The sequence below is a fragment of the Leptopilina boulardi genome, unplaced genomic scaffold (genome assembly GCF_019393585.1).
Source record: "Leptopilina boulardi isolate dan_hultmark-lab unplaced genomic scaffold, ZJU_Lbou_2.1 LbouV2_132, whole genome shotgun sequence".
Classification (NCBI taxonomy): Eukaryota; Metazoa; Arthropoda; class Insecta; order Hymenoptera; family Figitidae; genus Leptopilina; species Leptopilina boulardi.
The window spans coordinates 70382-92299 of NW_026137677.1; the positions used below are offsets into that span (position 1 = coordinate 70382).

General features: G+C 22.4%; 5 protein-coding genes across 9 annotated transcripts; 3 read left to right on the plus strand and 2 right to left on the minus strand.

Moving 5' to 3' along the window:
* Positions 1-3: 3 nt before the first annotated feature.
* On the plus strand, positions 4-5462 carry LOC127291341 (DCN1-like protein). Of its 2 annotated transcripts, XR_007844594.1 has the most exons (6): positions 4-150; positions 717-930; positions 1082-1250; positions 1404-1617; positions 4490-4732; positions 5317-5462. XR_007844594.1 is itself a non-coding variant. In XM_051320414.1 (5 exons), the coding sequence occupies exons 1-5, from the start codon at positions 148-150 to the stop codon at positions 4652-4654; spliced, it is 765 nt and encodes a 254-aa protein (XP_051176371.1). In that variant the 5' UTR covers positions 4-147; the 3' UTR covers positions 4655-4876. The 2 variants fall into 2 exon arrangements, 1 of the variants encoding a protein (XP_051176371.1); XM_051320414.1 differs by lacking the exon at positions 5317-5462 and having other exon boundaries at positions 4490-4876.
* Positions 5463-6916: 1454 nt separating this feature from the next.
* Positions 6917-9477, minus strand: LOC127291340 (uncharacterized). 2 transcript variants are annotated; one of them, XM_051320412.1, is made up of 5 exons: positions 8934-9477; positions 8463-8701; positions 7472-7566; positions 7285-7350; positions 6917-7210 (listed from the first exon to the last, which is right to left on the minus strand). In XM_051320412.1, the coding sequence occupies exons 2-5, from the start codon at positions 8464-8466 to the stop codon at positions 7016-7018; spliced, it is 360 nt and encodes a 119-aa protein (XP_051176369.1). In that variant the 5' UTR covers positions 8467-8701; positions 8934-9477; the 3' UTR covers positions 6917-7015. The 2 variants fall into 2 exon arrangements, with proteins under 2 accessions (XP_051176369.1, XP_051176368.1); XM_051320411.1 differs by having other exon boundaries at positions 7001-7210; positions 7472-7633.
* Positions 9478-12036: 2559 nt separating this feature from the next.
* LOC127291343 (uncharacterized) lies at positions 12037-13114 on the plus strand. The gene is made up of 2 exons (XM_051320416.1): positions 12037-12310; positions 12456-13114. Exons 1-2 carry the CDS (start codon positions 12248-12250, stop codon positions 12762-12764), a joined length of 372 nt encoding a protein of 123 aa, XP_051176373.1. The 5' UTR covers positions 12037-12247; the 3' UTR covers positions 12765-13114.
* A 243-nt stretch (positions 13115-13357) lies between these two features.
* Positions 13358-14237, plus strand: LOC127291347 (NADH dehydrogenase [ubiquinone] 1 alpha subcomplex subunit 2). Its single transcript, XM_051320423.1, has 3 exons — positions 13358-13570; positions 13666-13772; positions 13995-14237. Exons 1-3 carry the CDS (start codon positions 13488-13490, stop codon positions 14081-14083), a joined length of 279 nt encoding a protein of 92 aa, XP_051176380.1. The 5' UTR covers positions 13358-13487; the 3' UTR covers positions 14084-14237.
* Positions 14238-14403: 166 nt separating this feature from the next.
* Positions 14404-21874, minus strand: LOC127291345 (pseudouridine-5'-phosphatase). Of its 3 annotated transcripts, XM_051320422.1 has the most exons (5): positions 21658-21869; positions 21120-21171; positions 20234-20452; positions 16211-16443; positions 14404-14800 (listed from the first exon to the last, which is right to left on the minus strand). In XM_051320422.1, exons 2-5 carry the CDS (start codon positions 21133-21135, stop codon positions 14621-14623), a joined length of 648 nt encoding a protein of 215 aa, XP_051176379.1. In that variant the 5' UTR covers positions 21136-21171; positions 21658-21869; the 3' UTR covers positions 14404-14620. The 3 variants fall into 3 exon arrangements, with proteins under 3 accessions (XP_051176379.1, XP_051176377.1, XP_051176376.1); XM_051320420.1 differs by lacking the exons at positions 20234-20452; positions 21120-21171 and adding an exon at positions 19952-20170 and having other exon boundaries at positions 21658-21874; XM_051320419.1 differs by lacking the exon at positions 21120-21171 and having other exon boundaries at positions 21658-21871.
* Positions 21875-21918: the final 44 nt, after the last annotated feature.

The window sequence follows — 21918 nt, forward strand, 5'->3', positions numbered from 1 at the left end:
CATTTGAGTTCGATTTAGAGTCGCTCAGGTCGCTCTTGTAGTAGTTGTTCTTTTTTATCATTTGAGAACAAGACATGCGCAAGTCAAGTCAAGTGTGTGGTGTAAAGGGAAAATATTTTGGCTTTTAGGGGCCCAGAAATTATAAAAATGGTAAGATTTTTGACAAATTCTAAAATTCTAGATATATTTAGAAAAATTCCCTTAATTCTAATTAAAAATCATATTTATGCATGTCTATATTAAACAATTGATTTGAGTATTATTTCCAAATGCTAACCTTATTTTCTCTTCTATACATCTTACAGTGATTTCACTAATCTTACGTTTTATCTTGCATCATGGTTATTTAGAATTTAACTTTCTTAATTTAATATTTCAACTTTTATTATAATTGATTTATTATAATTGACAATTTTTTTTAAAAATAATTTTCTTAAATTTGGAATTTTAAACTTGTATACATTTAGACCATTTCAATTTGCTTATCATAGAGTATATACTTGATAATGGAATAAAAACAATCATTATACCATTTTAGAAAATATAAATTTCCTATTTATTGTTAAGAATGGTGTTGAAAAAAAAATGACAACTTTTTTTTAAATAACTGTTATTATTTTTTGTCAAAATTTTTTAATTGCACGTTCATGAATTGATTTTTATTTACCAAAATTTCATTCCAATTGTAACATTTTTTTTTTTTTTTAAATTTCCAGCATAAACTAAAATTTTCCCAACGGGATAAAGTGAAAAAATTCATAACCTTTACACAAACAGGAGAACAAACAGCAATTTATTGCTTAACTCAAAATGACTGGAAATTAGATTTAGCCAGCGACAATTACTTTCAGAATCCTGAGGCATATTATAAAGAGCCTAAAAATTCAGTTGACAAGAAAAAACTTGAAATATTATTTAGTAGATATCAAGGTAATGTTAAAGAAACATTTATTCTGGATAATTTAATTTAAAAATTATATTCTCAAATTACAGTCAATTTTTTGTAATTTAAAATTTTCTTTATTTGTATATATTTATATATATTTGAAAAAAAGTACATAATGTTAAATTTCTTTTTTAGATTCCTCGGAATCTGACAAAATAACAGCAGATGGTATAATGAAATTTCTAGACGATCTCGGATTAAGTCCAGAAAGTAAATTAGTTTTGATTATTGCCTGGAAATTTCGGGCAGAAAAACAATGCGAATTTACACGTGATGAATTTATGAATGGAATGATGGATTTAGGGTATGAATTATTGAATTTTTATAAAATTATTTATTTAGAAAAGAAAAACGGGGAAAAATCCCTTTCATACAAAATTATAAATTAATTTACAAATATGTAAAAAAAAAAAAAAAAAAAACCAGTGAGAAAATAATTCTCTTTTTTTCTTTGCAGTGTTGACAGCGTTGATAAACTTAAGGCTCGTTTAAGTAGTTTAGAAAATGAAATTCGTGATTCATTAAAATTTAAAGACTTTTATCATTTTACATTTAATTATGCCAAAAATCCAGGACAAAAGGGATTAGATTTAGACATGGCTATTGCATATTGGAATATAGTGTTGGATGATAAATTTAAATTTCTGCCCCTTTGGTGCCAATTTTTACAGGTAAATATCTATTTATTGTATAAAATTGACGATACTGAAGTCAGGCCTCGGATTATATGATTTTTTCGGCTTTTTCCAACTTTGTATTCAAAAATACGACTTTTTTCGACTTATTTTTAAAAAATGCGACTTTTTCGATTTTCTTTTTACATTTTTTTTTACAAAATTCTTAAACAAAATACGTTTTTTTTGGTATATAATGTAGATCTTCTTTATTTCAATTATTTAACAAATTTTTAACTAACATTCTTCACTAAATTAATTATTTTTAATAATTTTAATGAAATTCTTCACAAATTCAATTATCTTAAATTATTTTTCAATTAAAATATTTATGAAATTTAATAATTATTTTATAATTAAAAAAAAAATAAGCAAATAAAATTACCAAAAATTTTTTAATCAAAATCACTTGAAATTTAATTATTTGCAAAAATTTCAATTATTTTTAATGATTTTTATAATATTCTTCGAAAATTCAATTATCTGAAAGCATTTTTCAATTAAAAACTTTTGAAATTCAATTTCTTTATGTGATTTCTAATAAATTCTTGATGAACAAAAATCACTAGAAATTTCTCTTATTATAATTGTTGTCTGAAATTTAACACAATCTTTTAAAATTCAAATATTTTCAAAAATTTCAATGTAAAAGCTTCTAAAATTTAATTATTTCTAATAAATTCTTCATAAACAGAAATCACTTAAAAATTTCTCTTATAATTATTGTCTGAAATTTAACACAATCTTTTAAAATTCAATTATTTTCAAAAATTTCAATGTAAAAGCTTCTAAAATTTGCCATATAAAATTTTTTGAAATTTAATAATTTCAATTATAACTCTCCTGAAATTCAATTATTTTTAATGATTTTTATAATATACTTCGAAAATTCAACTATCTGAAACCAGTTTTTACTCTTAAAAAGTTTTCAAATCATTGTATTTTTCGTCTGCAATTTCTAATAAATTTTCTTAGTGAAATCATCAAAAATTTAAAATTAAAAATCACTTAAATTTCAATTAATTTCAAAAATCAAAATTGTAAATCTTTGAAAATTCAATTATTTATAAAAAATGTTATCTAAAATTATTTGATAAATTATTTTTAGTTATGTAAAATTTGATTATTGTCTGAAAATTAACAAAATTTCAACTTTAACTCTTCCAAAATTATTATTTAAAAAAAATTTTTATTTTAAAATCTGTAAAACTTAATTAAGTATTGCCTGAAATTTTGATGAACATCAAAACTAAAAATTATTATAAAATTTTTAATTCGAAAAAATTGCTTAAATCAGACTTGAAAAAATTATAAAAATTGAACTTTAAGAATTTTTTTTAGATATTTTGTCCTACTTAAATAAAATTTTGAAAATTTTTCTTACAATTCGATTCCGAAATATTCGAAATAAATTTTCTTGATAATATTCATTATAGAATTATTCTCATTACAGAATTAATAAAATGAATTTAATATCTTATAACATTAGTTATTTAAAGTAAAATATTCATTAACCAATTAAATTTTGTTAAAATTAAAAAAAATCGACTTTTTCGATTAAAACAATTTTTTTTGTGCCTTAAAGTCGATCCGAGGCCTGAATTGACGATACTGAAGTTCAAAACGTTTATGTTCAACGATTTTTAATAAAATATTTTTTTTGAATGAAAAATTCTATGAATTTTCGCTTCTGAAGATATTTTACGAAGTTAAAGTACGCAACAGTTATGATAAACGATTTTCAAAGAAATCATTGTTTGAAAATGTAGAATACTCTAATTTTTCTCATAAAAAATATTTTTTGTTCAAAAAATTATAAAAAAAATATTTTTTAGGCAAAAAATTATTTCTTTAAAAATTGTTTATCATAAACGTTGCGTACTTCAGCTTCGTGATATTTCTTTCAATGTTTATTGATCAAATAAATTAGAAGACATTTTTTTCGATAAAAAAATGTTATAATTTTCCATTTTTAAAAATATTTTGTTTTCTAATCGTTAATTATAAACGTGGACTTCAGATTCGTTAAACTTGTTATTTTTTTTTTATTTACTAATAATAGTGAGGAAAACAGTTATTTTACATGGGATTATTACCTATTCAATTTTTTTTTTACCTAATTCACATATTTTGAAAAATTATCATTTGTTTCAGTTGGCAAAATGAATTTGTTTATTATTGTCAAATTTCATTTGGTATTTTATTGTTTCTCAGGAGAAAAAAAATTATTTTCAATTTTTTCTTTAAAAATCTCTTAAATTCTCCAATTTTTATAATATTTCTAGTGTTATTTCTTGGGTCACTTTAAAAAAAAAAAATTTAACACTATTTTTTCAAATACATATTGTCAAAAGTAGAGAATGTTGATTAACCAGAATATCTCATTTTTTTGAATAAATAAAAATTTTTAAACATTTTTTGGTAGAAAATTTTTTTTTTGCAGGAATAAGTTTTGTTTTTTATAACACTGAGAAAATTTAAGCTGCAATTTATGTTTAAAGTTTACAATATGCTAAACGTTTTAAAAGAAACGTGATAAAAATTTGATTTTTGCAAAAAGAAAAAAATACCAAATGAAAATTTTATGATAATTCTGATAATATTTTCTGAAAAAGTATTTAAAAAAATGAAACAATAAGCCTAGGAACAACTAATAGCTTGAAAATTACATAAGTCACCAAATTAGTTAGGAAAATCAGGGAAAAGTAACGAAATTTTTTTTCAAAGAAACTACAAATTACATATGAAAATTTTACTTCTTTAAATAATCGCAGAAAATTAATCAAATCTTATCTGTAAAGAATTTATTGTTTTTTTTTTAAATATTTTTGCTGTATAATTTTATGGACAAATTTATGAAATATTTCAGGAGCATCATAAGAGGTCAATTCCAAAAGATACTTGGAATTTATTATTAGATTTTGCTCTTATGATTAATGCAAATATGACCAATTACGATGAAGAAGGTGCTTGGCCTGTGTTAATAGATGATTTTGTTGAATGGGCACAACCACGAGTTCGTCAAGCTCTTTAACATTTTTCACTAGAACATTCGTATCCTGTTTAAAAACTATTTATTTCGTTATTACACCACGCAATCTATAATCCCTTGGTAACTTTTGTTTGTCTCTCATTAATAATAATAATAATAATAATAATAATAATAATAATTATAATTATATTGCTTTGTACACAGAAAAAAAAGAACCCAACATTTATAAATAATAGTAGCTTGACATATATTTTTCTACTTTTTTTGTAATAATAAATTAAAAATTAATTTCTTTTTATGTAAAAAAAAAATGTATTTTACTTTATTTATTTTTTTATTTATAAGTTGAAAATTTAAATTCAACTATATAATAAAAGTAGAGACTAGCGTGAATATAATATATAAATATATAATATATTAATATGTATAAAAATTTATGACACTAGTCGATTCAGATACTTTATTTTTTAATAATGTATAAATATTTGAATAAAAAAAAAAAAAGAATATATATAAATTTATATATTCTCCTGTGTACAAAACAATATTTTCGAGTGTATAAAAAAAAGAGAAATGAGAATACAAAATTATTGCTCAATTATTAAAGCTGTACAAAGAGTGTTGCTTAACAATATTTCTATGCAGCTTAGAAATTTTTTTCGGTAACAAAAAATAAAAAAATTTGATTTATAATTTTTTTTCAGATTATGATTGCTGATATCGTATATACTATAAAAGAAATTGAAATTTCGTTGTTTTTTTTTATTATTTTGTACTATTTTTTTTTTTTAAAAAAAGTCTTCTCTTTCAATAGATTCAATCGAATTATAAAAGAAACAAAGAAAAATGAAGACTTTTATAAAAAGTAATTTTATTGTTTAATATTTAGATATGAATTTTTTTTATTTAACACAATTTTCGCTGCAAAATTTTCATGAAAATTGTTGTCCTCTCTGAGGAACCATTGTATAAATTATTAGAAATGTAAAAAACTAAAATACCACTTAGAAGCTAAAAAAAACTAATTTTTCCTGTTTATATTTTATCAAAGAAAATGAATTTTTGATAAAAAGATAAAAAAAATATTCTCACAATTTTATGTCTTTATAGGGATCACTCAAAAAAAAAAAAAAAACTGCATATATCGATGTCATTTTTCATATAGTGTATAAACGTTATAAACACGTTCTATCAGAATTTTTCTTGAAACAAATTATTCAATAATTTTTCAAGCTCTTTAAAAAATATATAAAAAGCAATATATATATTTATAGATTTAGAATTGACCATTTTCATAAATATAGTGAGATATAATCTATCTCTCTCTCTCTCTCCCCTCCATGAATTTCCAATATTATAGTTTTATTTTTTTAAAATAAAAAAATAAGTTTTTAACGATACATGAGAAATTGATAATTACAGAGAGGTAATTTGCATTTTTTCAAATGTGTGATATTTATTCGTCAGAAGACAGTATTTTTCTTCGAAAACCGAGACAACTGTGATTAAAGATTAATGCGTGTGTTTTAATAATGAAATAGGTATATTTCTGAGTATATTATTATTACTATACGAATGTAATTACAGAATTTTGAAAAATGATGAAATTTCTCAAAAAAAAAAAAAAAAAAAAAAATAGCAACTTTTTTTTTCTCAATTTTAAATATGAACAAAAATTGAAAAGTTCAACGAATTTACAGAAAAAAATATTTTCAAAATCATTCCGTCTTTATTTCTATAGAATTAAATAATTCATCATTGCGCATTTGGGAAGTAAAGAAAAAACATATTATTTTATGTATGAATCTTCATTTTAAAAAAAATTGCAAACATTTTTCTTTTTTATGGCTGCAAAAAAAATTTATACATGTAATTTTTTTTTAATATAGATCAGTTTAGTGTAACGGTAATATCAATTTCCGTAGAAAAGAATTATTGCAATTTTCGAAATTAATTATAATGTCTCATTCATGTTTTTATTTTACATATACTCTTATTTATACATTTAATGAAAAATTTCAAAATGTTTTTCCCGATAAATGCCTTTTTTTCTTTTTCTTTATAATAAAGTTAAGAAAAAAAATTTTTAAAAACTGATATTTCTTTTAAAAACTTGCAAAATAATATATATGTATAATATAAAAATTAAAATGGGAAATTTAGAGTTTAATTCCCATTTCGACATTGCTAGAAATTTGTAGAGTTTAAAAAAAAAAAAAGAAGGGCATAGTAAAGTTTGTAAATAATGTAAATAAATTCGTCGTTATATATATATATATATTAACCAGGGATAAGTTATAATATTATAGTTGATTGAAATAAATCAATTTAGAAAATAGAAAAATGTTTCTAACAATTTTCTTTTTTTTTTTTTGAAAAAAAACCCAGTGCATTTTATTTAATTTATTTATTCATTTTCTTTTTTGTATCTAATTTATGACCTCTATTGTTGCAGTTACATGATTTTAAATATTGTTTTCCATTTTCTCGTTCATATAAAAATGCTAATTCATATTGATTTGAAAAAGCATAATAACATCCATGCAAAATTGATTCAATATACCAGTGACATAAAACTTCAAAATTATCTATTGTAGTCTAAAATATAATTTTTTTTTCCATTATCGATAGATTGAAATTATTTTTCTTTTTTTTCTGTATAAATTTTTTACCTCCGCAACAATCAATCCAAATTTATTTTCAAAATTATTATGAGCATGTGAATCGAACAATAAAACCTTGAGCAGTAATTAATGATAAGATAATAAAAATAATAATTAATTTTTAATAATAAATAATAATAATAATAGTAATTAAAAAAATACTATTGAAAAATGTAAAAAAAAAATAAACTTATACCTTGTTAATTTGATTTTGAAAAATAAAAATAATTGTTCGACCACATGTGATAAGAAGCATAAATAAATTTTCAGATCTCGGATGCTTATACCAATCTTCAAGAAAATTTTTTATATTATTACTCAAGCCTTTCTCAATTTTTTCATGAATTACGCGAAATTTCTGTGAAGCACGATAAAAATATCAAAATATATAAATTGTTATCAGGAATCACATTTTATCATCAATTCACGTATTTTTAAAAATTTAACATCTATTTTGATAATTTGTAACCTTTTTCACCATATTATTTTTATTATTACTATTATTATTATTATTATTCAATTAATTTTCAGATGTAATATTTCAAAAATAATTAAATTTACAATTTAAAAAAATATTTTTTTACGCTCCTAAATTTAAAAAAATAAATAAATTCGTTTAAAAAGAATTTATTTCTAATATTTCTGAACTTATATTAATTTAAGGGAAAAAAAATTAAAGATTTTAATTTTTTTTCTATAAATGATTCAATTGATTCAATTTTTGAATTTAGTAAAATTTTTTCATCGGTTCAAAAATAATTTAGATTCAATTTGAATAAATCTTAATTCAAATTAGAGTTGAAGCATTATTATTGATTAAAATTGTAATCGATCTTATGTTAAATTCATATTATAATTTGAATATTAATAATAATTAATAAATCCAAAATTAATTTTTATTAAAATTTGAATCTTTTCAAATTTTAAATCATTCAAATTTCAATGTAATTAAATTTTATTCGATTCAAAATTTTAATCTATTTGAATTTCAATTTAATTTAACTTTTAATTTAAATTTTAAGTCATCCAACTTTTAATGAATTCTAATTTTTATTAATAATAACAAAATTGCAAATTCAATCGATCTTGAAAATTAAAAGGTACTGTGATCCCTGATATATTAAAAAAATAATTAATATTATATTAAAATGCGCATATTTATAAATTATGAAAAATAAAAACAATACCCATTCTTTTAATTTATTTAAATTATCCCCTCCATAAACGAGAGCTTCGACTGTATTCAAATATGGATGTGAAATTATTCCTTTATTTAAAATCAACGAATGCATTTTATTCCCTTCAATTATTGCTTCTGCCATTAAAATATTTAATTCTAAACATTTTTCTACTCTTAAAATTTTTAATTTTCTTTCACTTATCCGTTGAGCTAGAAGTAAACAAATTAAAGTACAAGCTTCACTTTCTGTAAAAAAAAAAAGAAAAAAAAATTAATTATGTTGTATCTAAAAAAATAAATTTTTAATTAATTAATTTTTTAAGTTAATTAATATATATATATATATATATATTAATTAACTTTATGAATAAAACAAAGTAAAATAATTAATTACATAAATAAAATGCCCAAAAAAAATATTAATAATGCCAATGTTTATATTATACAAATTACCAAATTAAAAAATATATAAATATACTTTTTTGTCCCGGTGGATATCGACTTTGAGAAAATTCAGGATGATACCAAAAAACACTGGTGCAATTATCTATTTGCTCTTTAATAAAAGAGGGGAAGCTCTCATTGAATAAAGGAGGAAGGTTCATAATTAAAAAAAAATTTATTTCATGTAAAATTTCCTTTTCATATTAATTTTTTTTCGAAATATTTGCTCCATTTTTTCAATGAAAAATGTTTTTAAAAAAATATTGTTTATCTAAAAATATATCTAAATTGTTTTAATTTAGCTCGTGAAAACATTATAGAAAGTTAATTTAATTTCAAGAATGTAGCCAAAAACTTAAAAATAATGACATAAAGTGAAGTTTGTCTTTTTACAACAACCTTCAATAAAGATCTTTGCGAAATCGAAACAAAAATATAGTAATTGTTTTCCCGGGATAAATTTAAAATGAAACAGTTTCACCAATTCACCACCATAATGAAGAAAATAAAATTGAAAAATTTATTTTTCTGTCACTCAAATCTAATTGTTATTAAATAATTAATTTTCATAAATTAGTTTATAAAGGTGCTTATATACCTCAAATTTCGATCAGATGAACATTATTTCTGGACCGTGAAAATGCGTGAAAAGTCATTTTCACGCCCGGTATTTTTGAATTGTTTTAAACAAAAAATGTTTTTTTAAGAAATATAATATTAAATAATTGTTTTAATATGTAAGAACACTTTAAAATAGTGATAGAGAGATGATTTGATTAAAAAATTTAGCAAATTTTGCTTTAAAACGTTTTCTACTACAAGAAAGTGTAAAATGACGATGTTTGTGAAATGGTTTGTACAGTGCTTCTTCCTTGTTAGTGTCTCTCAGAGTTTTGTTTATGTTATGTCGGTTCTTTTTAACTTGTAATAAATAATGAGTGCTGAAAATAAATCGGTAAGTTGAAATGTTTATCAAATAAATTTAAATTCAACTAATTGTTTCGAATAACTGAAAGAAACATGTACACATGTACACTGTACAAACCATTTCACAAACATCGTCATTTTACACTTTCTTGTAGCAGAAAACGTTTTAAAGCAAAATTTGCTAAATTTTTTAATCAAATCATCTCTCTATCACTATTTTAAAGTGTTCTTACATATTAAAACAATTATTTAATATTATATTTCTTAAAAAAAACATTTTTTGTTTAAAACAATTCAAAAATACCCGCCGTGAAAATGACTTTTCACGCATTTTCACGGTCCAGAAATAATGTTCATCTGATCGAAATTTGAGGTATATAAGCACCTTAAGTACACAAATAAATTAATCATATTTTAAATCAAAATAATCCATTATTATGTTTTATACTTCCCAACCCTGTATTCAATGAGAATAAAGGCACTTTCACACCTTTTTCGCTGCTTGCAGGTTACCATGGCAACGCATGAGAGTGAGTGCGACAGAAAATTTAAAAATTTGAATATTCAAATTTTCTGTCTCACTCACACTCGTGCGTTGCCATGGTAACCTGCAGGCAGCCAAAAAGGTGTGAGAGTGCCTTTAGGTATTTCACTTTCAAATATGGCTGCCCGATCAGCTGGAAGCCTGGAGGGACAACAAATAATTTTACTATAGTCCATCTACAGTTGGTAACGTTGAAAACTTCAAAAACTTAACCTCAAAATCACTTGTTTGACAGTTCTTCATTGTTTTTTTCGTTTGTTGTCCCTCCAGGCTTCGACGTCATCAGCCTCTGACGTCACAAGGTAAAATACCTAATAAAAGAGAGTAAAGGTACGGTCATACGACTTTTGGAAAAACCATTCTTGTCTTTCTCTCTCCTAAGACAGAGGCATAAGATTGTCTCACTCTGCATTTTCTTACATTTCCCAAAGATGGAAAATGCAGAGTGAGACAAACTTATGCGTCTGTAATAGGAGAGAGAAAGACAAGAATGGTTTTTCCAAAAGTCGTGTGACCGTACCCTAATGGAGCATTTACACCTTTGGTAAAAAAAATTTTTTATTTTGATTTTCGGAAATGCAAAGATCTGATTGGTTGTCCATTATCAATCAGATTGTGAACAACCAATCAGGTTTGTGTATTTCGGAAAATTCAAAAATAAAAAATTTTTTTACCAAAGGTGTAAATGCTCCGAAAGAGTATACAATTTGTCAGTGATGGGTTGTGACGCATCACACGAAGTTTTGTACGTATAATACGTTTTCGACGTAATATACGTATAAAATGTATAAAAATGTATAAAAATGTATCTCTCTTACTCTTACATGGTTGCCATTGGCAACTGCTCCTGCAGGCGAGGTGTGACCGCTCCATGACATTTTGACATCTATATATGATCCTCTGATTTTTGCAATAACGAATTTTTCTTATCATTCTATTTAAGGCCATGTGGGAAATACCCACGTGACCCCCATGCAAAAAACATGGTATCGTATTACCAAGTTTTCTCTAAAATGGTAAAGAATTTTTTGTTGAAATTTGTAAATTATGATAGAGAATAGCATTCAGAAAGGCGCTGTTCTCGGTTTGAAGCAATATTTTGCGTTTAAGTATTAAAAATAAAAGTTTGAAAATTCCCATTTTTGAACGAAAGTTGAAGTCAACATGGCGGGGGTACACACAGACGTTGCGTGAATGTATCAGTGGTCCAGGAACTAGCGCCAATTCGAGTTAGTGGCCGCTCAAAGAAATAACAAAAACCTATTAATTCCACTATTAATTACTTTTTTTTAATTATTTCGCATTCAATTACAGTAAATAAGTAGAACGGCCCAATTCCTTCAACCCTTTTTTATCATTCCTCAAAATTTCAACCCGAAATTTCTTCTCATTTTCGAGAATACTTGGAACTACCAAAAAGTGTCTTTGTCTCACATGGCCTTAAATTAAAGTCTTAAAATAAAATAGAAATGGTCAGAAAAAGTAAAAGAAAATCTTTTTTAAGAGGGTTTGCCCTGGGAAAAAATGGAATTTGAGCGGATGAAAGAGCTATAGGCACTGATAAAAATGTTGCTAAATGTTTAATTTGTCAAAACATTATGAAACACTGGTTTTTATTTAAAAATTGTTTATTTTGGGAGATACCAAACGACTAGACTGACAATCACGAAGTAGTATAAGGAGCCCCCACTATGCAAAACGAATATGTTCCGAGTTTTCCGACTGCCTTTCAGTGTTTGGTAGGTTCGCGACACTAGCAAACCTATAGTGAAAATATAGAAACATTGAAATTATCGTCTGCTATTTGACGCGATTACGAATATCACAACATTTATCAAGCAACTAAATGTTGAAACGGAATTGTAACAAAATTGTGAATGTTTTTTAATGTAATTCATAATTTACAAGAAAATTACACTCCCATAGTGTTGTTCAAAGCAGTAAGTATATGTTTAATGTAAAGTATTGAGTATAATGTGTCATTTTCAATATTAATTATATACGTATTTAGATTAATTATTTATAAACACAATTATGTATAATGGAAATTGATACTAATAGTTTAAATTGAATTTAATTTTATAGGTCAGAATGTCAAAATTGAATAAATGTGATATAAAAACGGATGTTTGTACGTTTGAGTTTTTGCAAACAAATATTGATTCAGTGAAACGCCCTTCAAAAAAATGGGTTTTTACAAAAGGAAATAAATCATTTTTCGGATTTCAACAAGTTGAAGATAATGGATTTGTTAGAAAAAGAGTTGCAGTACTACCAGAATGTAAAATAAAAATTTTTGTCGATGATACATTGATACCATTCTGTGAATATATTCGAATAATGAGTATTGATGAATTGGAAAGCATTTTGGATAAAGTGGATAAGTACCCCTAAAATTTGTAATTGTAATTAATACATTCTTAAATTGAATATAAATATGTATATAAAAATTGAAGACGACAACTTTTACAAGCATAATTTATTAATTTATACTGCACGTATGATAAATAAATATTTTTAATAAAAAATATTGTGTCTATTTATTAATCACATTTTTTTACTACTTTAAAAGTTAAAAAACCATTGTCAAATAAAGCACATCTTGTTTTTAAAATCATATCTTTTTGAATCATATATAATTATTATAAAATTAAATATATTATTGCTGGCGTTAACATCTACAGTAACATATGATGAACGTGTTGTGTTATATTATCTCTATTCCTCTTCATATTCCTCTTCCAATCTTCCAATCAACTTTCTCTTTCAATAGTGTAAAGTAATGAATGATGTATTTTAATGAAGAATTTAAAATTGCCGCTCTTAAATCACGTGATCAAATGTAATATACATCGTGTAGAAAACCTGGGACGTAATATACGTAGTATTATACACGTAGAAAACCACGTATTATACGTACCCATCACTGCAATTTGTCCAATTCATATCTCTTCATCTCTTTTCAATATATGTATATATATATATATCGAATTTTATCGAAAAAAATAGCAGACGACATAAAAAGCAGAAGTCAAATATTTTCCTAGAGAGAAAATCAAGACTACTATAATTTATATTCAATTGTCAATAATAAAATAAATATTATTTAAAAAAATAATGGCTGCAGTGAAATTTGGGCCACATTTAAAAGAATTACGAATTTTACTTTGTCAAACATCAAAGTCGAGTCAAGGTGCTAGGTGAGAAATTTTGACATAAAATAAAAATTCATTTTTTTTATATATAGATAAAATTTTAAGTTATTGAATATTATAAATTTTTATTATACTTTTAGAGAATTTATCGAACAACAATATGTGTCTTTAAAAAACAACAATCCTTATTTTCCAATTTTAATTAGAGAATGTTCAGCAATTGAACCCAAATTATATGCTCGTTTTGGTAAGTAAACAAATGAAAATCAAAATACATTATTTATTATTCAATTGTTTTTTTTTAATTATTCATCAAATTTTTAATAATAAAGAGTTAACACATTGACTTTAATGGTTTTTTAAACTTAAATTTTTTTTTAAATATTTAACTATTACGATAATATTATCTTCTTCTTCTGTTGTTTTAATTGCCTCTTGACGATAATATTATCATTTTTTTATTTTACAGAATATGGAAAAGAAAAATGTGTAGCATTAGCAAATTTAAAATCAGATGATATTCTCAGTAAAGTTAAGGAATTTAATGTTTCTCAATAATAGAGATCAACCATAAAGTATATAATTTATTTAGTTTATTGAATGCCTGTACAAAAAGTATGTAAGTTAAAGCAAAATTATTAAATTGTTTTAAACAAAAATATATAAACTTGTAGAATTTTTAATTAAATAGAAAATTTAAATTTTAATTATATTTATATTTTAAAAATTTTGTTTTCGTCTAATTTTACAATATAAAATTTTTTATATAATAAAATATATATTTTATTATTAAAATTAGTTATTAAAATAACTTGGAATTTGATAATTCAGATAAAATTTACGTTTCTTTGGGAATTTAAAAAAAAAGTAACTTTCAATTATATTTGAGATAAACTTTTTCTTTATTTACATATTTTTTTTTTTTTGTCAACTATATCCAGTATTGAAAAATAATTTAATTAAAAGTATTTATTACAAAATAAAGGTAATAATTTTGTTACTTTTTTTATATATATATATGTAGGATTATGTGACAATGTATTACAATATTATTTTGTCTAATTTTTTTTTATTAGTTTGTGAGAAAAATTTGTTTTAATTTTTAAACGGTGGTAGACCAAATTCTTCAGGTTTAAAATCAATTAGACTATTTATTACCATTGTTGCTTTTTCTGTAAATCTCTTTGGTAAATTTGGATCTGGCACCATAACAACTTGCATTCCTGCAGAAATTCCTGCTTCAACTCCGTTAGGAGCGTCTTCGAAGACAAGACACTTAAAAAAAAAGAAAGAAAATGACAAAATAATCAATTATATAATTATATTTATAATAATCTGACTTTTATAAAAATTTAAATAATTTAATATAAATACAGGCCTTGGATTGACTTCAAAATGCAAAAGAAGTGGTAATTTTAAAGGGAGGGACCGATGAAATTTAAACTCATCGAAATTAATGTTGTTAAGGGGTGTCAATTTTTTTTCTGACATTATTTGAGATCTAAAATTATTGTGAATTATGAAAATTTAAAAAAAAAATGTTTTAACCATTTTAGAAATTCTATTTTTTTAAAATATATTAAAATTTTTAAAAATCGCTACGATTGATTGTTCAGAATTATGAAAAAAAACCTACAAAAAAAATTACCGATAAAAAATAATAAAAATTGTAGAAGAAGTTGTAATTTTTAAGGAATAATTAATAAAAATTTAAACCAAACATAATTGGTTTGGTTTAGGGGTAGCAAATTTTCTTTTTTTAATTTTTTTTTTTAAATCTAAAATCATATTTCACTATGAAAAATAAAAAAAAAGTAATTTTTCACAATTTTACAATTTTTTTTTTATTTTTCAGAAATTTATTTTTTTTTTTAAATTTAATTTTTTCAAAATCCATACGATTGATTCTTTACAATCATGAAAAAAGTGTATAAAAAAATTAGCAATGAAAAATAATAAAAATTGCGACAGAAGTTTAAATTTTTAGTTTTTGAAAATTTCGAGTTTTATTTAAAAAAATTATTAATGAATTAATTGTTTTTCAATTTCCCATTGTATATTATAGTTTTAAATATTCAATATTAAAAGAAAAAAAAAATTGACAACCTTAAACGGCCTTAATTTCGAAATGTTAAAATTTCAGCGGTCCCTCCCCTTAACACTTGTAACTAATTTTTTCGACCCCAAATATTTGAACCACAAAAAATTTGTCTGATTACTTTTAACGTAATCATTTATCTACCAATTATTTGAATATCTTTGAATTTTCGAAGAGTTATAATTGAAATTTTTAGAAATAATTAAATTTCAGAAAGTTTTATATTGAAAATTGTAGAAGGTTTAAAATTGAAATTTTAAAAATGTAATTGAATTTCCAAAGATATCAAATTGAAATTTCTAAAATTTTTTTTTAATTACTGTGAATAATTAAATTTTACAGTAATTTTTTTTTAAAAGAATTAAATTTTGGAATGAATTATATTAAAATTTTTTTAAATAATTAAATTTAGAAAAGTTACATTGTATACTAAAAAAAATTGTATTTTATTTTTGAAATATTGTACAAAAAAGTCGAAAAAATTGTATTTTTGAAAAAAAAAAGTTAGAAAAACTCGTAAAATCCGAGGCATGTTAAAATAAATTATAATTCAATAATATATTAAAAATGTTTATTAAAAAATATACCTTCGAAGGATCTGGCTTATCAGGAAACCGATCAGCCGCAACCAAAAATATATCGGGATTAGGTTTTCCCTTTTTTACATCAGGATCAGAACCACCTAGAACTCTATGATGAAATAAATTGAAAACGTCTGTTAATTTTTTTGTTTTTAATTCAAAACTATCCTTGCTTGAACTTGTTGCCAATGCAATTGGAATATTATTTTCTTTCAAATGCATCAAAAGTCTTTCTGCGCCTATTGAAAAAAAGAATTGATAAAATACAAACATTATTTAACATATATATTTACAAAATATGGTATTTAATATCAAAATAATTTTATATAGGGTTTATAATTCAATTTCAAAAATCCTAAAAAAATTTTGTTAAGATTTATTTAGAAATTTATAGATAATTAAACAAAATTTAAACAATTATACAAAATTTCTATAAAAATTAAAAAAAAAATGGGTAAATTTTAATCAAATTTTACAATAATTAAGTGAAAAAAAAAGAAAATTATATCAGATTTTTGAAATTAAACCAAAAATTTATACTTCGGACATTCTACATGAGAAGTATGCAAAGAAAATTGTGTATTAAGAATATTGATAAAATCAGATTGAGTTTTCATGTTTAGAAAATTTTTCTTTTTTACAAAAAAAAAAAACTGCAATTTTTTTTTCTTAAGAGCTTACGATAAATTTTATCTATAAGACAATAAAAACTAATAATATTAACAAAATATTTATGAAAATTTAAGAATAAAATTCATGATTTTTCCTAGTTTTAAAAAAAATTTCAAGATTTTCTGAATTATGATTTTACTACAAAAGATAAATAAATATTAAAAAATAAAAATTTTCTTAATGTATAATTTTTCAATTCAATTTTTTTTTCTTTTAAACATATTTTACGTCAGTGAATTAAAAAAAAAAATTATAGCCAGTAATTATTTTTCGCATGAAATTTTTCTTTTCTAAAACGTTGTGGACGTAATATGTTTAAACAGTTTTTTCAAATTAATATTATTATTATTATTATTATTATTATTTTTTGAAAAATGTAAAAAGTTAATTTACTTTTTATTGGTATTAAGCTCCAATAAAAATTAAATTATCTCCCCTATCAGATAAACTTAAAGTTGTTATTCCCGTATTTGCAGTTTAATGAAAGAATCTTATTACATCATAAAAGTGTAAATTTCCTGAAACTCAGTCTGATTTACAGATTATAAGTGCATGACAAACAGCAATATACAATAATATATATATGTATAATAGTCAAACTAAAATGCAAATGACCATTAAATGTGCATTGATTGTGCTTTTCATTTACACATATAAATAAATGTTTTTGTTTTATATAATATGATACCAATAGAGATGATAATATGATTTATGTTCTTCGGAAGTCTCAAAAGATCATAAAAATGAAAAAATTTAAAAAAAACAAATTAAATATTTCGTTGCAAAAAAAAAAAAAAATTCTTTTAGGAGAAAAGAAAAATTAAAATAATAAAAATTTGTTCATTTTAAAAAAAGGAAATAGTAATACCAGGCCTCGGATCGACTTTAAGGCACAAAAAAAGTTGTTTTAGTCGATTTTTTTATTTTAACAAAATTTAATTGGTTAATGTATATTTTACTTTAAATAACTAATCTTAGATATTAAATTCATTTTATTAATTCTATAATTAATATTATCAAGAAAATTTATTTCAAATATTTCAGAATCGAACTAATTGTAAGACAAATTTTCAAAATTTTATTTAAAAAGGACAAATTTCAAAAAAAAAAAATTCTTAAAGTTTCATTTTTATATTTTTTTAAAGTCAGATTTTAGCAATTTATTCGAATTTAAAATTTTGTCATTGTTTTTTAGTTTCGATGGTCAAACAAAAATTTCAGGCAATACTTAATTAAGTGGAGGGACCGCTGAAATTTCAACTTTTCAAAATTAAGGCTGTTTAATGTTGTCAATTTTTTTTTTCTTTTAATATTGAATATTTAAAACTATAATATACAATGGGAAATTGAAAAACAATTAATTCATTAATAATTTTTTTAAATAAAACTCGAAATTTTCAAAAACTAAAAATTTAAACTTCTGTCGCAATTTTTATTATTTTTCATTGCTAATTTTTTTATACACTTTTTTCATGATTGTAAACAATCAATCGTATGGATTTTGAAAAAATTAAATTTAAAAAAAAATAAATTTCTGAAAAATAAAAAAAAAAAAAATTGTAAAATTGTGGAAAATTACTTATTTTTATTTTTCATAGTGAAATATGATTTCAGATTTAAAAAAAAATTTAAAAAAAGAAAATTTGCTACCCCTAAACCAAACCAATTATGTTTGGTTTAAATTTTTATCAATTATTTCTTAAAAATTCAACTTCTTTTATAATTTTTATTATTTTTTATCGGTAATTTTTTTGTTTTTTTCATGATTCTGAACAACCAAACGTATGGACTTTAAAAAATTTTAATATTTTCAAAAAAAACAATTTCTAAAATGGTCAACAAATTTTTTTTTTATTTTGATAATTCAGAATAATTGTAGATCGCAAATAATGGCAGAAAAAAAATTGATACCCCACAACAACATTAATTTCGTTGAGTTGATAAATTTCACCGGTCCCTCCCCTAAAGTTTTATAGATTTTTAAATAAAATTTTTTTCTAAATAATAATAATTTTGGAAGAGTTCAAGTTGAAATTTTTAGAAATAATTAAATTTCAAAAGATTTTGTTAATTTTCAGAAAATAATTAAATTTTACATAATTTATCAAATAATTTTAGATAACATTTTTTATTTTACAATTTAAATTTTTGAAATTTATTGAAATTCAAGTCATTTTAAATTAAAAATTTTTGATGATTTCACTAAAAAATTTATTAGAAATTGGAAACAAAAATATAATATTTGAAAACTTTTAAAGTGAAAAATAGTTTCAGATAGTTGAATTTTCGAACAATATTATAAAAATCAATAAAAATAATTGAATTTGAGGAGAGTTATAATTGAAATTATTAAATTTCAAAAAATTTTATATGGAAAATTTTAGAAGCTTTTACATTGAAATTTTTGAAAATAATTGAATTTCAAAAGATTGTGTTAAATTTCAGACAATAATTATAATAAGAGAAATTTTCAGTGATTTTTGTTGATGAGGAATTTATTAGTATTCACACACAAAAATTGAATTCCAAATGTTTTTAATTGAAAAATGCTTTCAGATAATTGAATTTTCGAAGAATATTATAAAAATCATTGAAAATAATTGAAATTTTTGCAAATAATTAAATGTCAAGTGATTTTGAATTAAAAATTTTTGGTAATTTTATTTGCTAATTTATTCAAAATTATCAACAATTATTAAATTCCATAAAAATTTTAATTGAAAAATAGTTCTTATTGAATTTGTGAAGATTTTCATAAAAATTAATAAAAATAATTAATTTAGTGAAGATTTTTGTTTAAAAATTTGTTAAATAATTGAAATAAAGAAGATCTGCATTGTATACTAAAAAAAAAAAAACATATTTTGTTTAAAAATGTTGTAAAAAAAAAAGTCGTAAAAGTCGTATAATTCGAGGCCTGTAATAGTCTGAAAACTATTTTTTGAAATGAATATAATGATAAGATTTTTAATAAATATATTATGACTCTCTCGCTCTCTCTCTCTCTCTCTTTCTCTAAACGAAAAAACTAAAAAAGCCACAATTTTACAACATAATACACTTTTGTTTTTTAACCTGGCATCATATTAACATGTACGAAAAGTTCTCGCTGTAATCGGTGATAAATATCTTGAAATTCAATAATAGTTATAGGTAACTTGTAATGATTTATTATAAGATCGGCCCCTACAACTTCCGGCCTTCCGAGAACTTGATAGGCCAAATCACCTCCATAGGTATGTCCATATTTAGATACTATTGTTTGATATATTTGCTTGTATACACTTTCTGAATCTGCACAGTGCAAAATAAATATCTAACGTTAATTATGAAACAAAAAGAAGAGAATAATATCACCTGGTAAAAATTGTGATTGTGGAAATAATTCCTCGTATAATTTTAAAAGTTGTTTTTCAAATTCATTTGGAGTTATTGGCAATTCCAAATGTTCAATTGTCCACAATGAGACTTCTCTTGTTTTAAAACCCATTGTTTGTGCCTTATGTTCCCATGTGAATTGTTTTCCATGAGCATTAGTGATACGATTAAATGCTTCAGTATATAGCCTTTCTGTGTCTGCGTGGAATTTTCAGTCAACTTATTTCATTATTATTCCAAAATGAGTTTCGCGAAAGAAAAAAAAACAAAAATTGTATATTACAAGAAATTTAAGGAAGAATCGAACGCAGTCAAAACAAAAATTAATCCATATCGAATTTTTAAATAAAAAAAAAAAAAAAAAGAAAATTTGACAATTTTTTTTACACTCGTTTTTCATTTTTATTTAAGTATTTTTTACATGGCTTTCAATGATAATTATCATCATTATTAATATTATAATTATCCTTTAAGGCCATGTAAAAAATAATTTTAAAAAAAAATTATTTAAAGTATACAAAAAATTATAATGGACGAATTGAACTAACTTTCGTTTCAATTGTTTGTTCGATAAGCATAAATACTCTTCAAATTTTGGACAATGAAAATTATTTTCAAATTATTTTTTGTGATTTATAAACAAAAAAGCAATAAAAAAATTTCCTTTCACCAAATTATATATTATAAAAATAATTTATTCGCTCACCAAATGAAAAACATGCAGCAAATATTAAATAGAAACCTTGTAAATTAATTTTTTTTTTTTAAACTAGTGTAACAATTTTTTTTTTCATTTTTGTTAATTAAAAATAGATAAAGAATTTACAGCGCAGTTAAAAGAAAATAAAAATACAAAATGCCAAACCTTTTACGGTTCTCATCAAGTCTAAAAATTATTGTATTCTTATAGGAAGAACCTATAAACATTCAAAAAAAATTCATAAAATATAAATATTTCACCTGAATTAGGTAATCACAAACTGCAATAAAATTGTTCGCAATGTAAAAAAAATATAGATAATAATTTTTTTTAAAGCACTTAATAGAAAATGACACAATTTAGATACAAACATCATTCACCTTGACATTGAGTAGTTTATTTGTTTCACAAAGACGAAAAAAAAATGATAAATAAACGATAAATTTTCAATTAATTATTAAATTAATATATTGACACTACATTAAATTATAAGGAATATTCTATATCCTGAAAAGTTATAACCAAATGTCATCATTCTGAAAAATTTCAAAATTACATCATCCGATGAAGAAATATTTTTTTTAGACTTTAATTCACAGAATTAGAAAATAAATTTAATAGTTGCAAATTTGTCAAATCAATTAAGTATAATACATGTGTCCTTGAAAAGAAAAATTTTAAATGACTCAATTTTTGAACTTACCAAGGAGGAGTCCATCCATGTCAAAAATACAATGTGTCACGTGTTTATAATTACAAGCCATTTTAAATGAAATTTTCAAATTTCTATTTTAATAAAAAAATTTTAATTTAATTTAAATAATAAAATCAGAAGTTCCGGTATATAGTCAGATCAAAGTCGTTCGATCCTGATTAATAATGCGTCGCGTGGGCAACGTTAAGTTTTTATCCATATATAAATGCAGCGTTGGGTAGCATTGTATTAAGAAAATTGGACAAATTT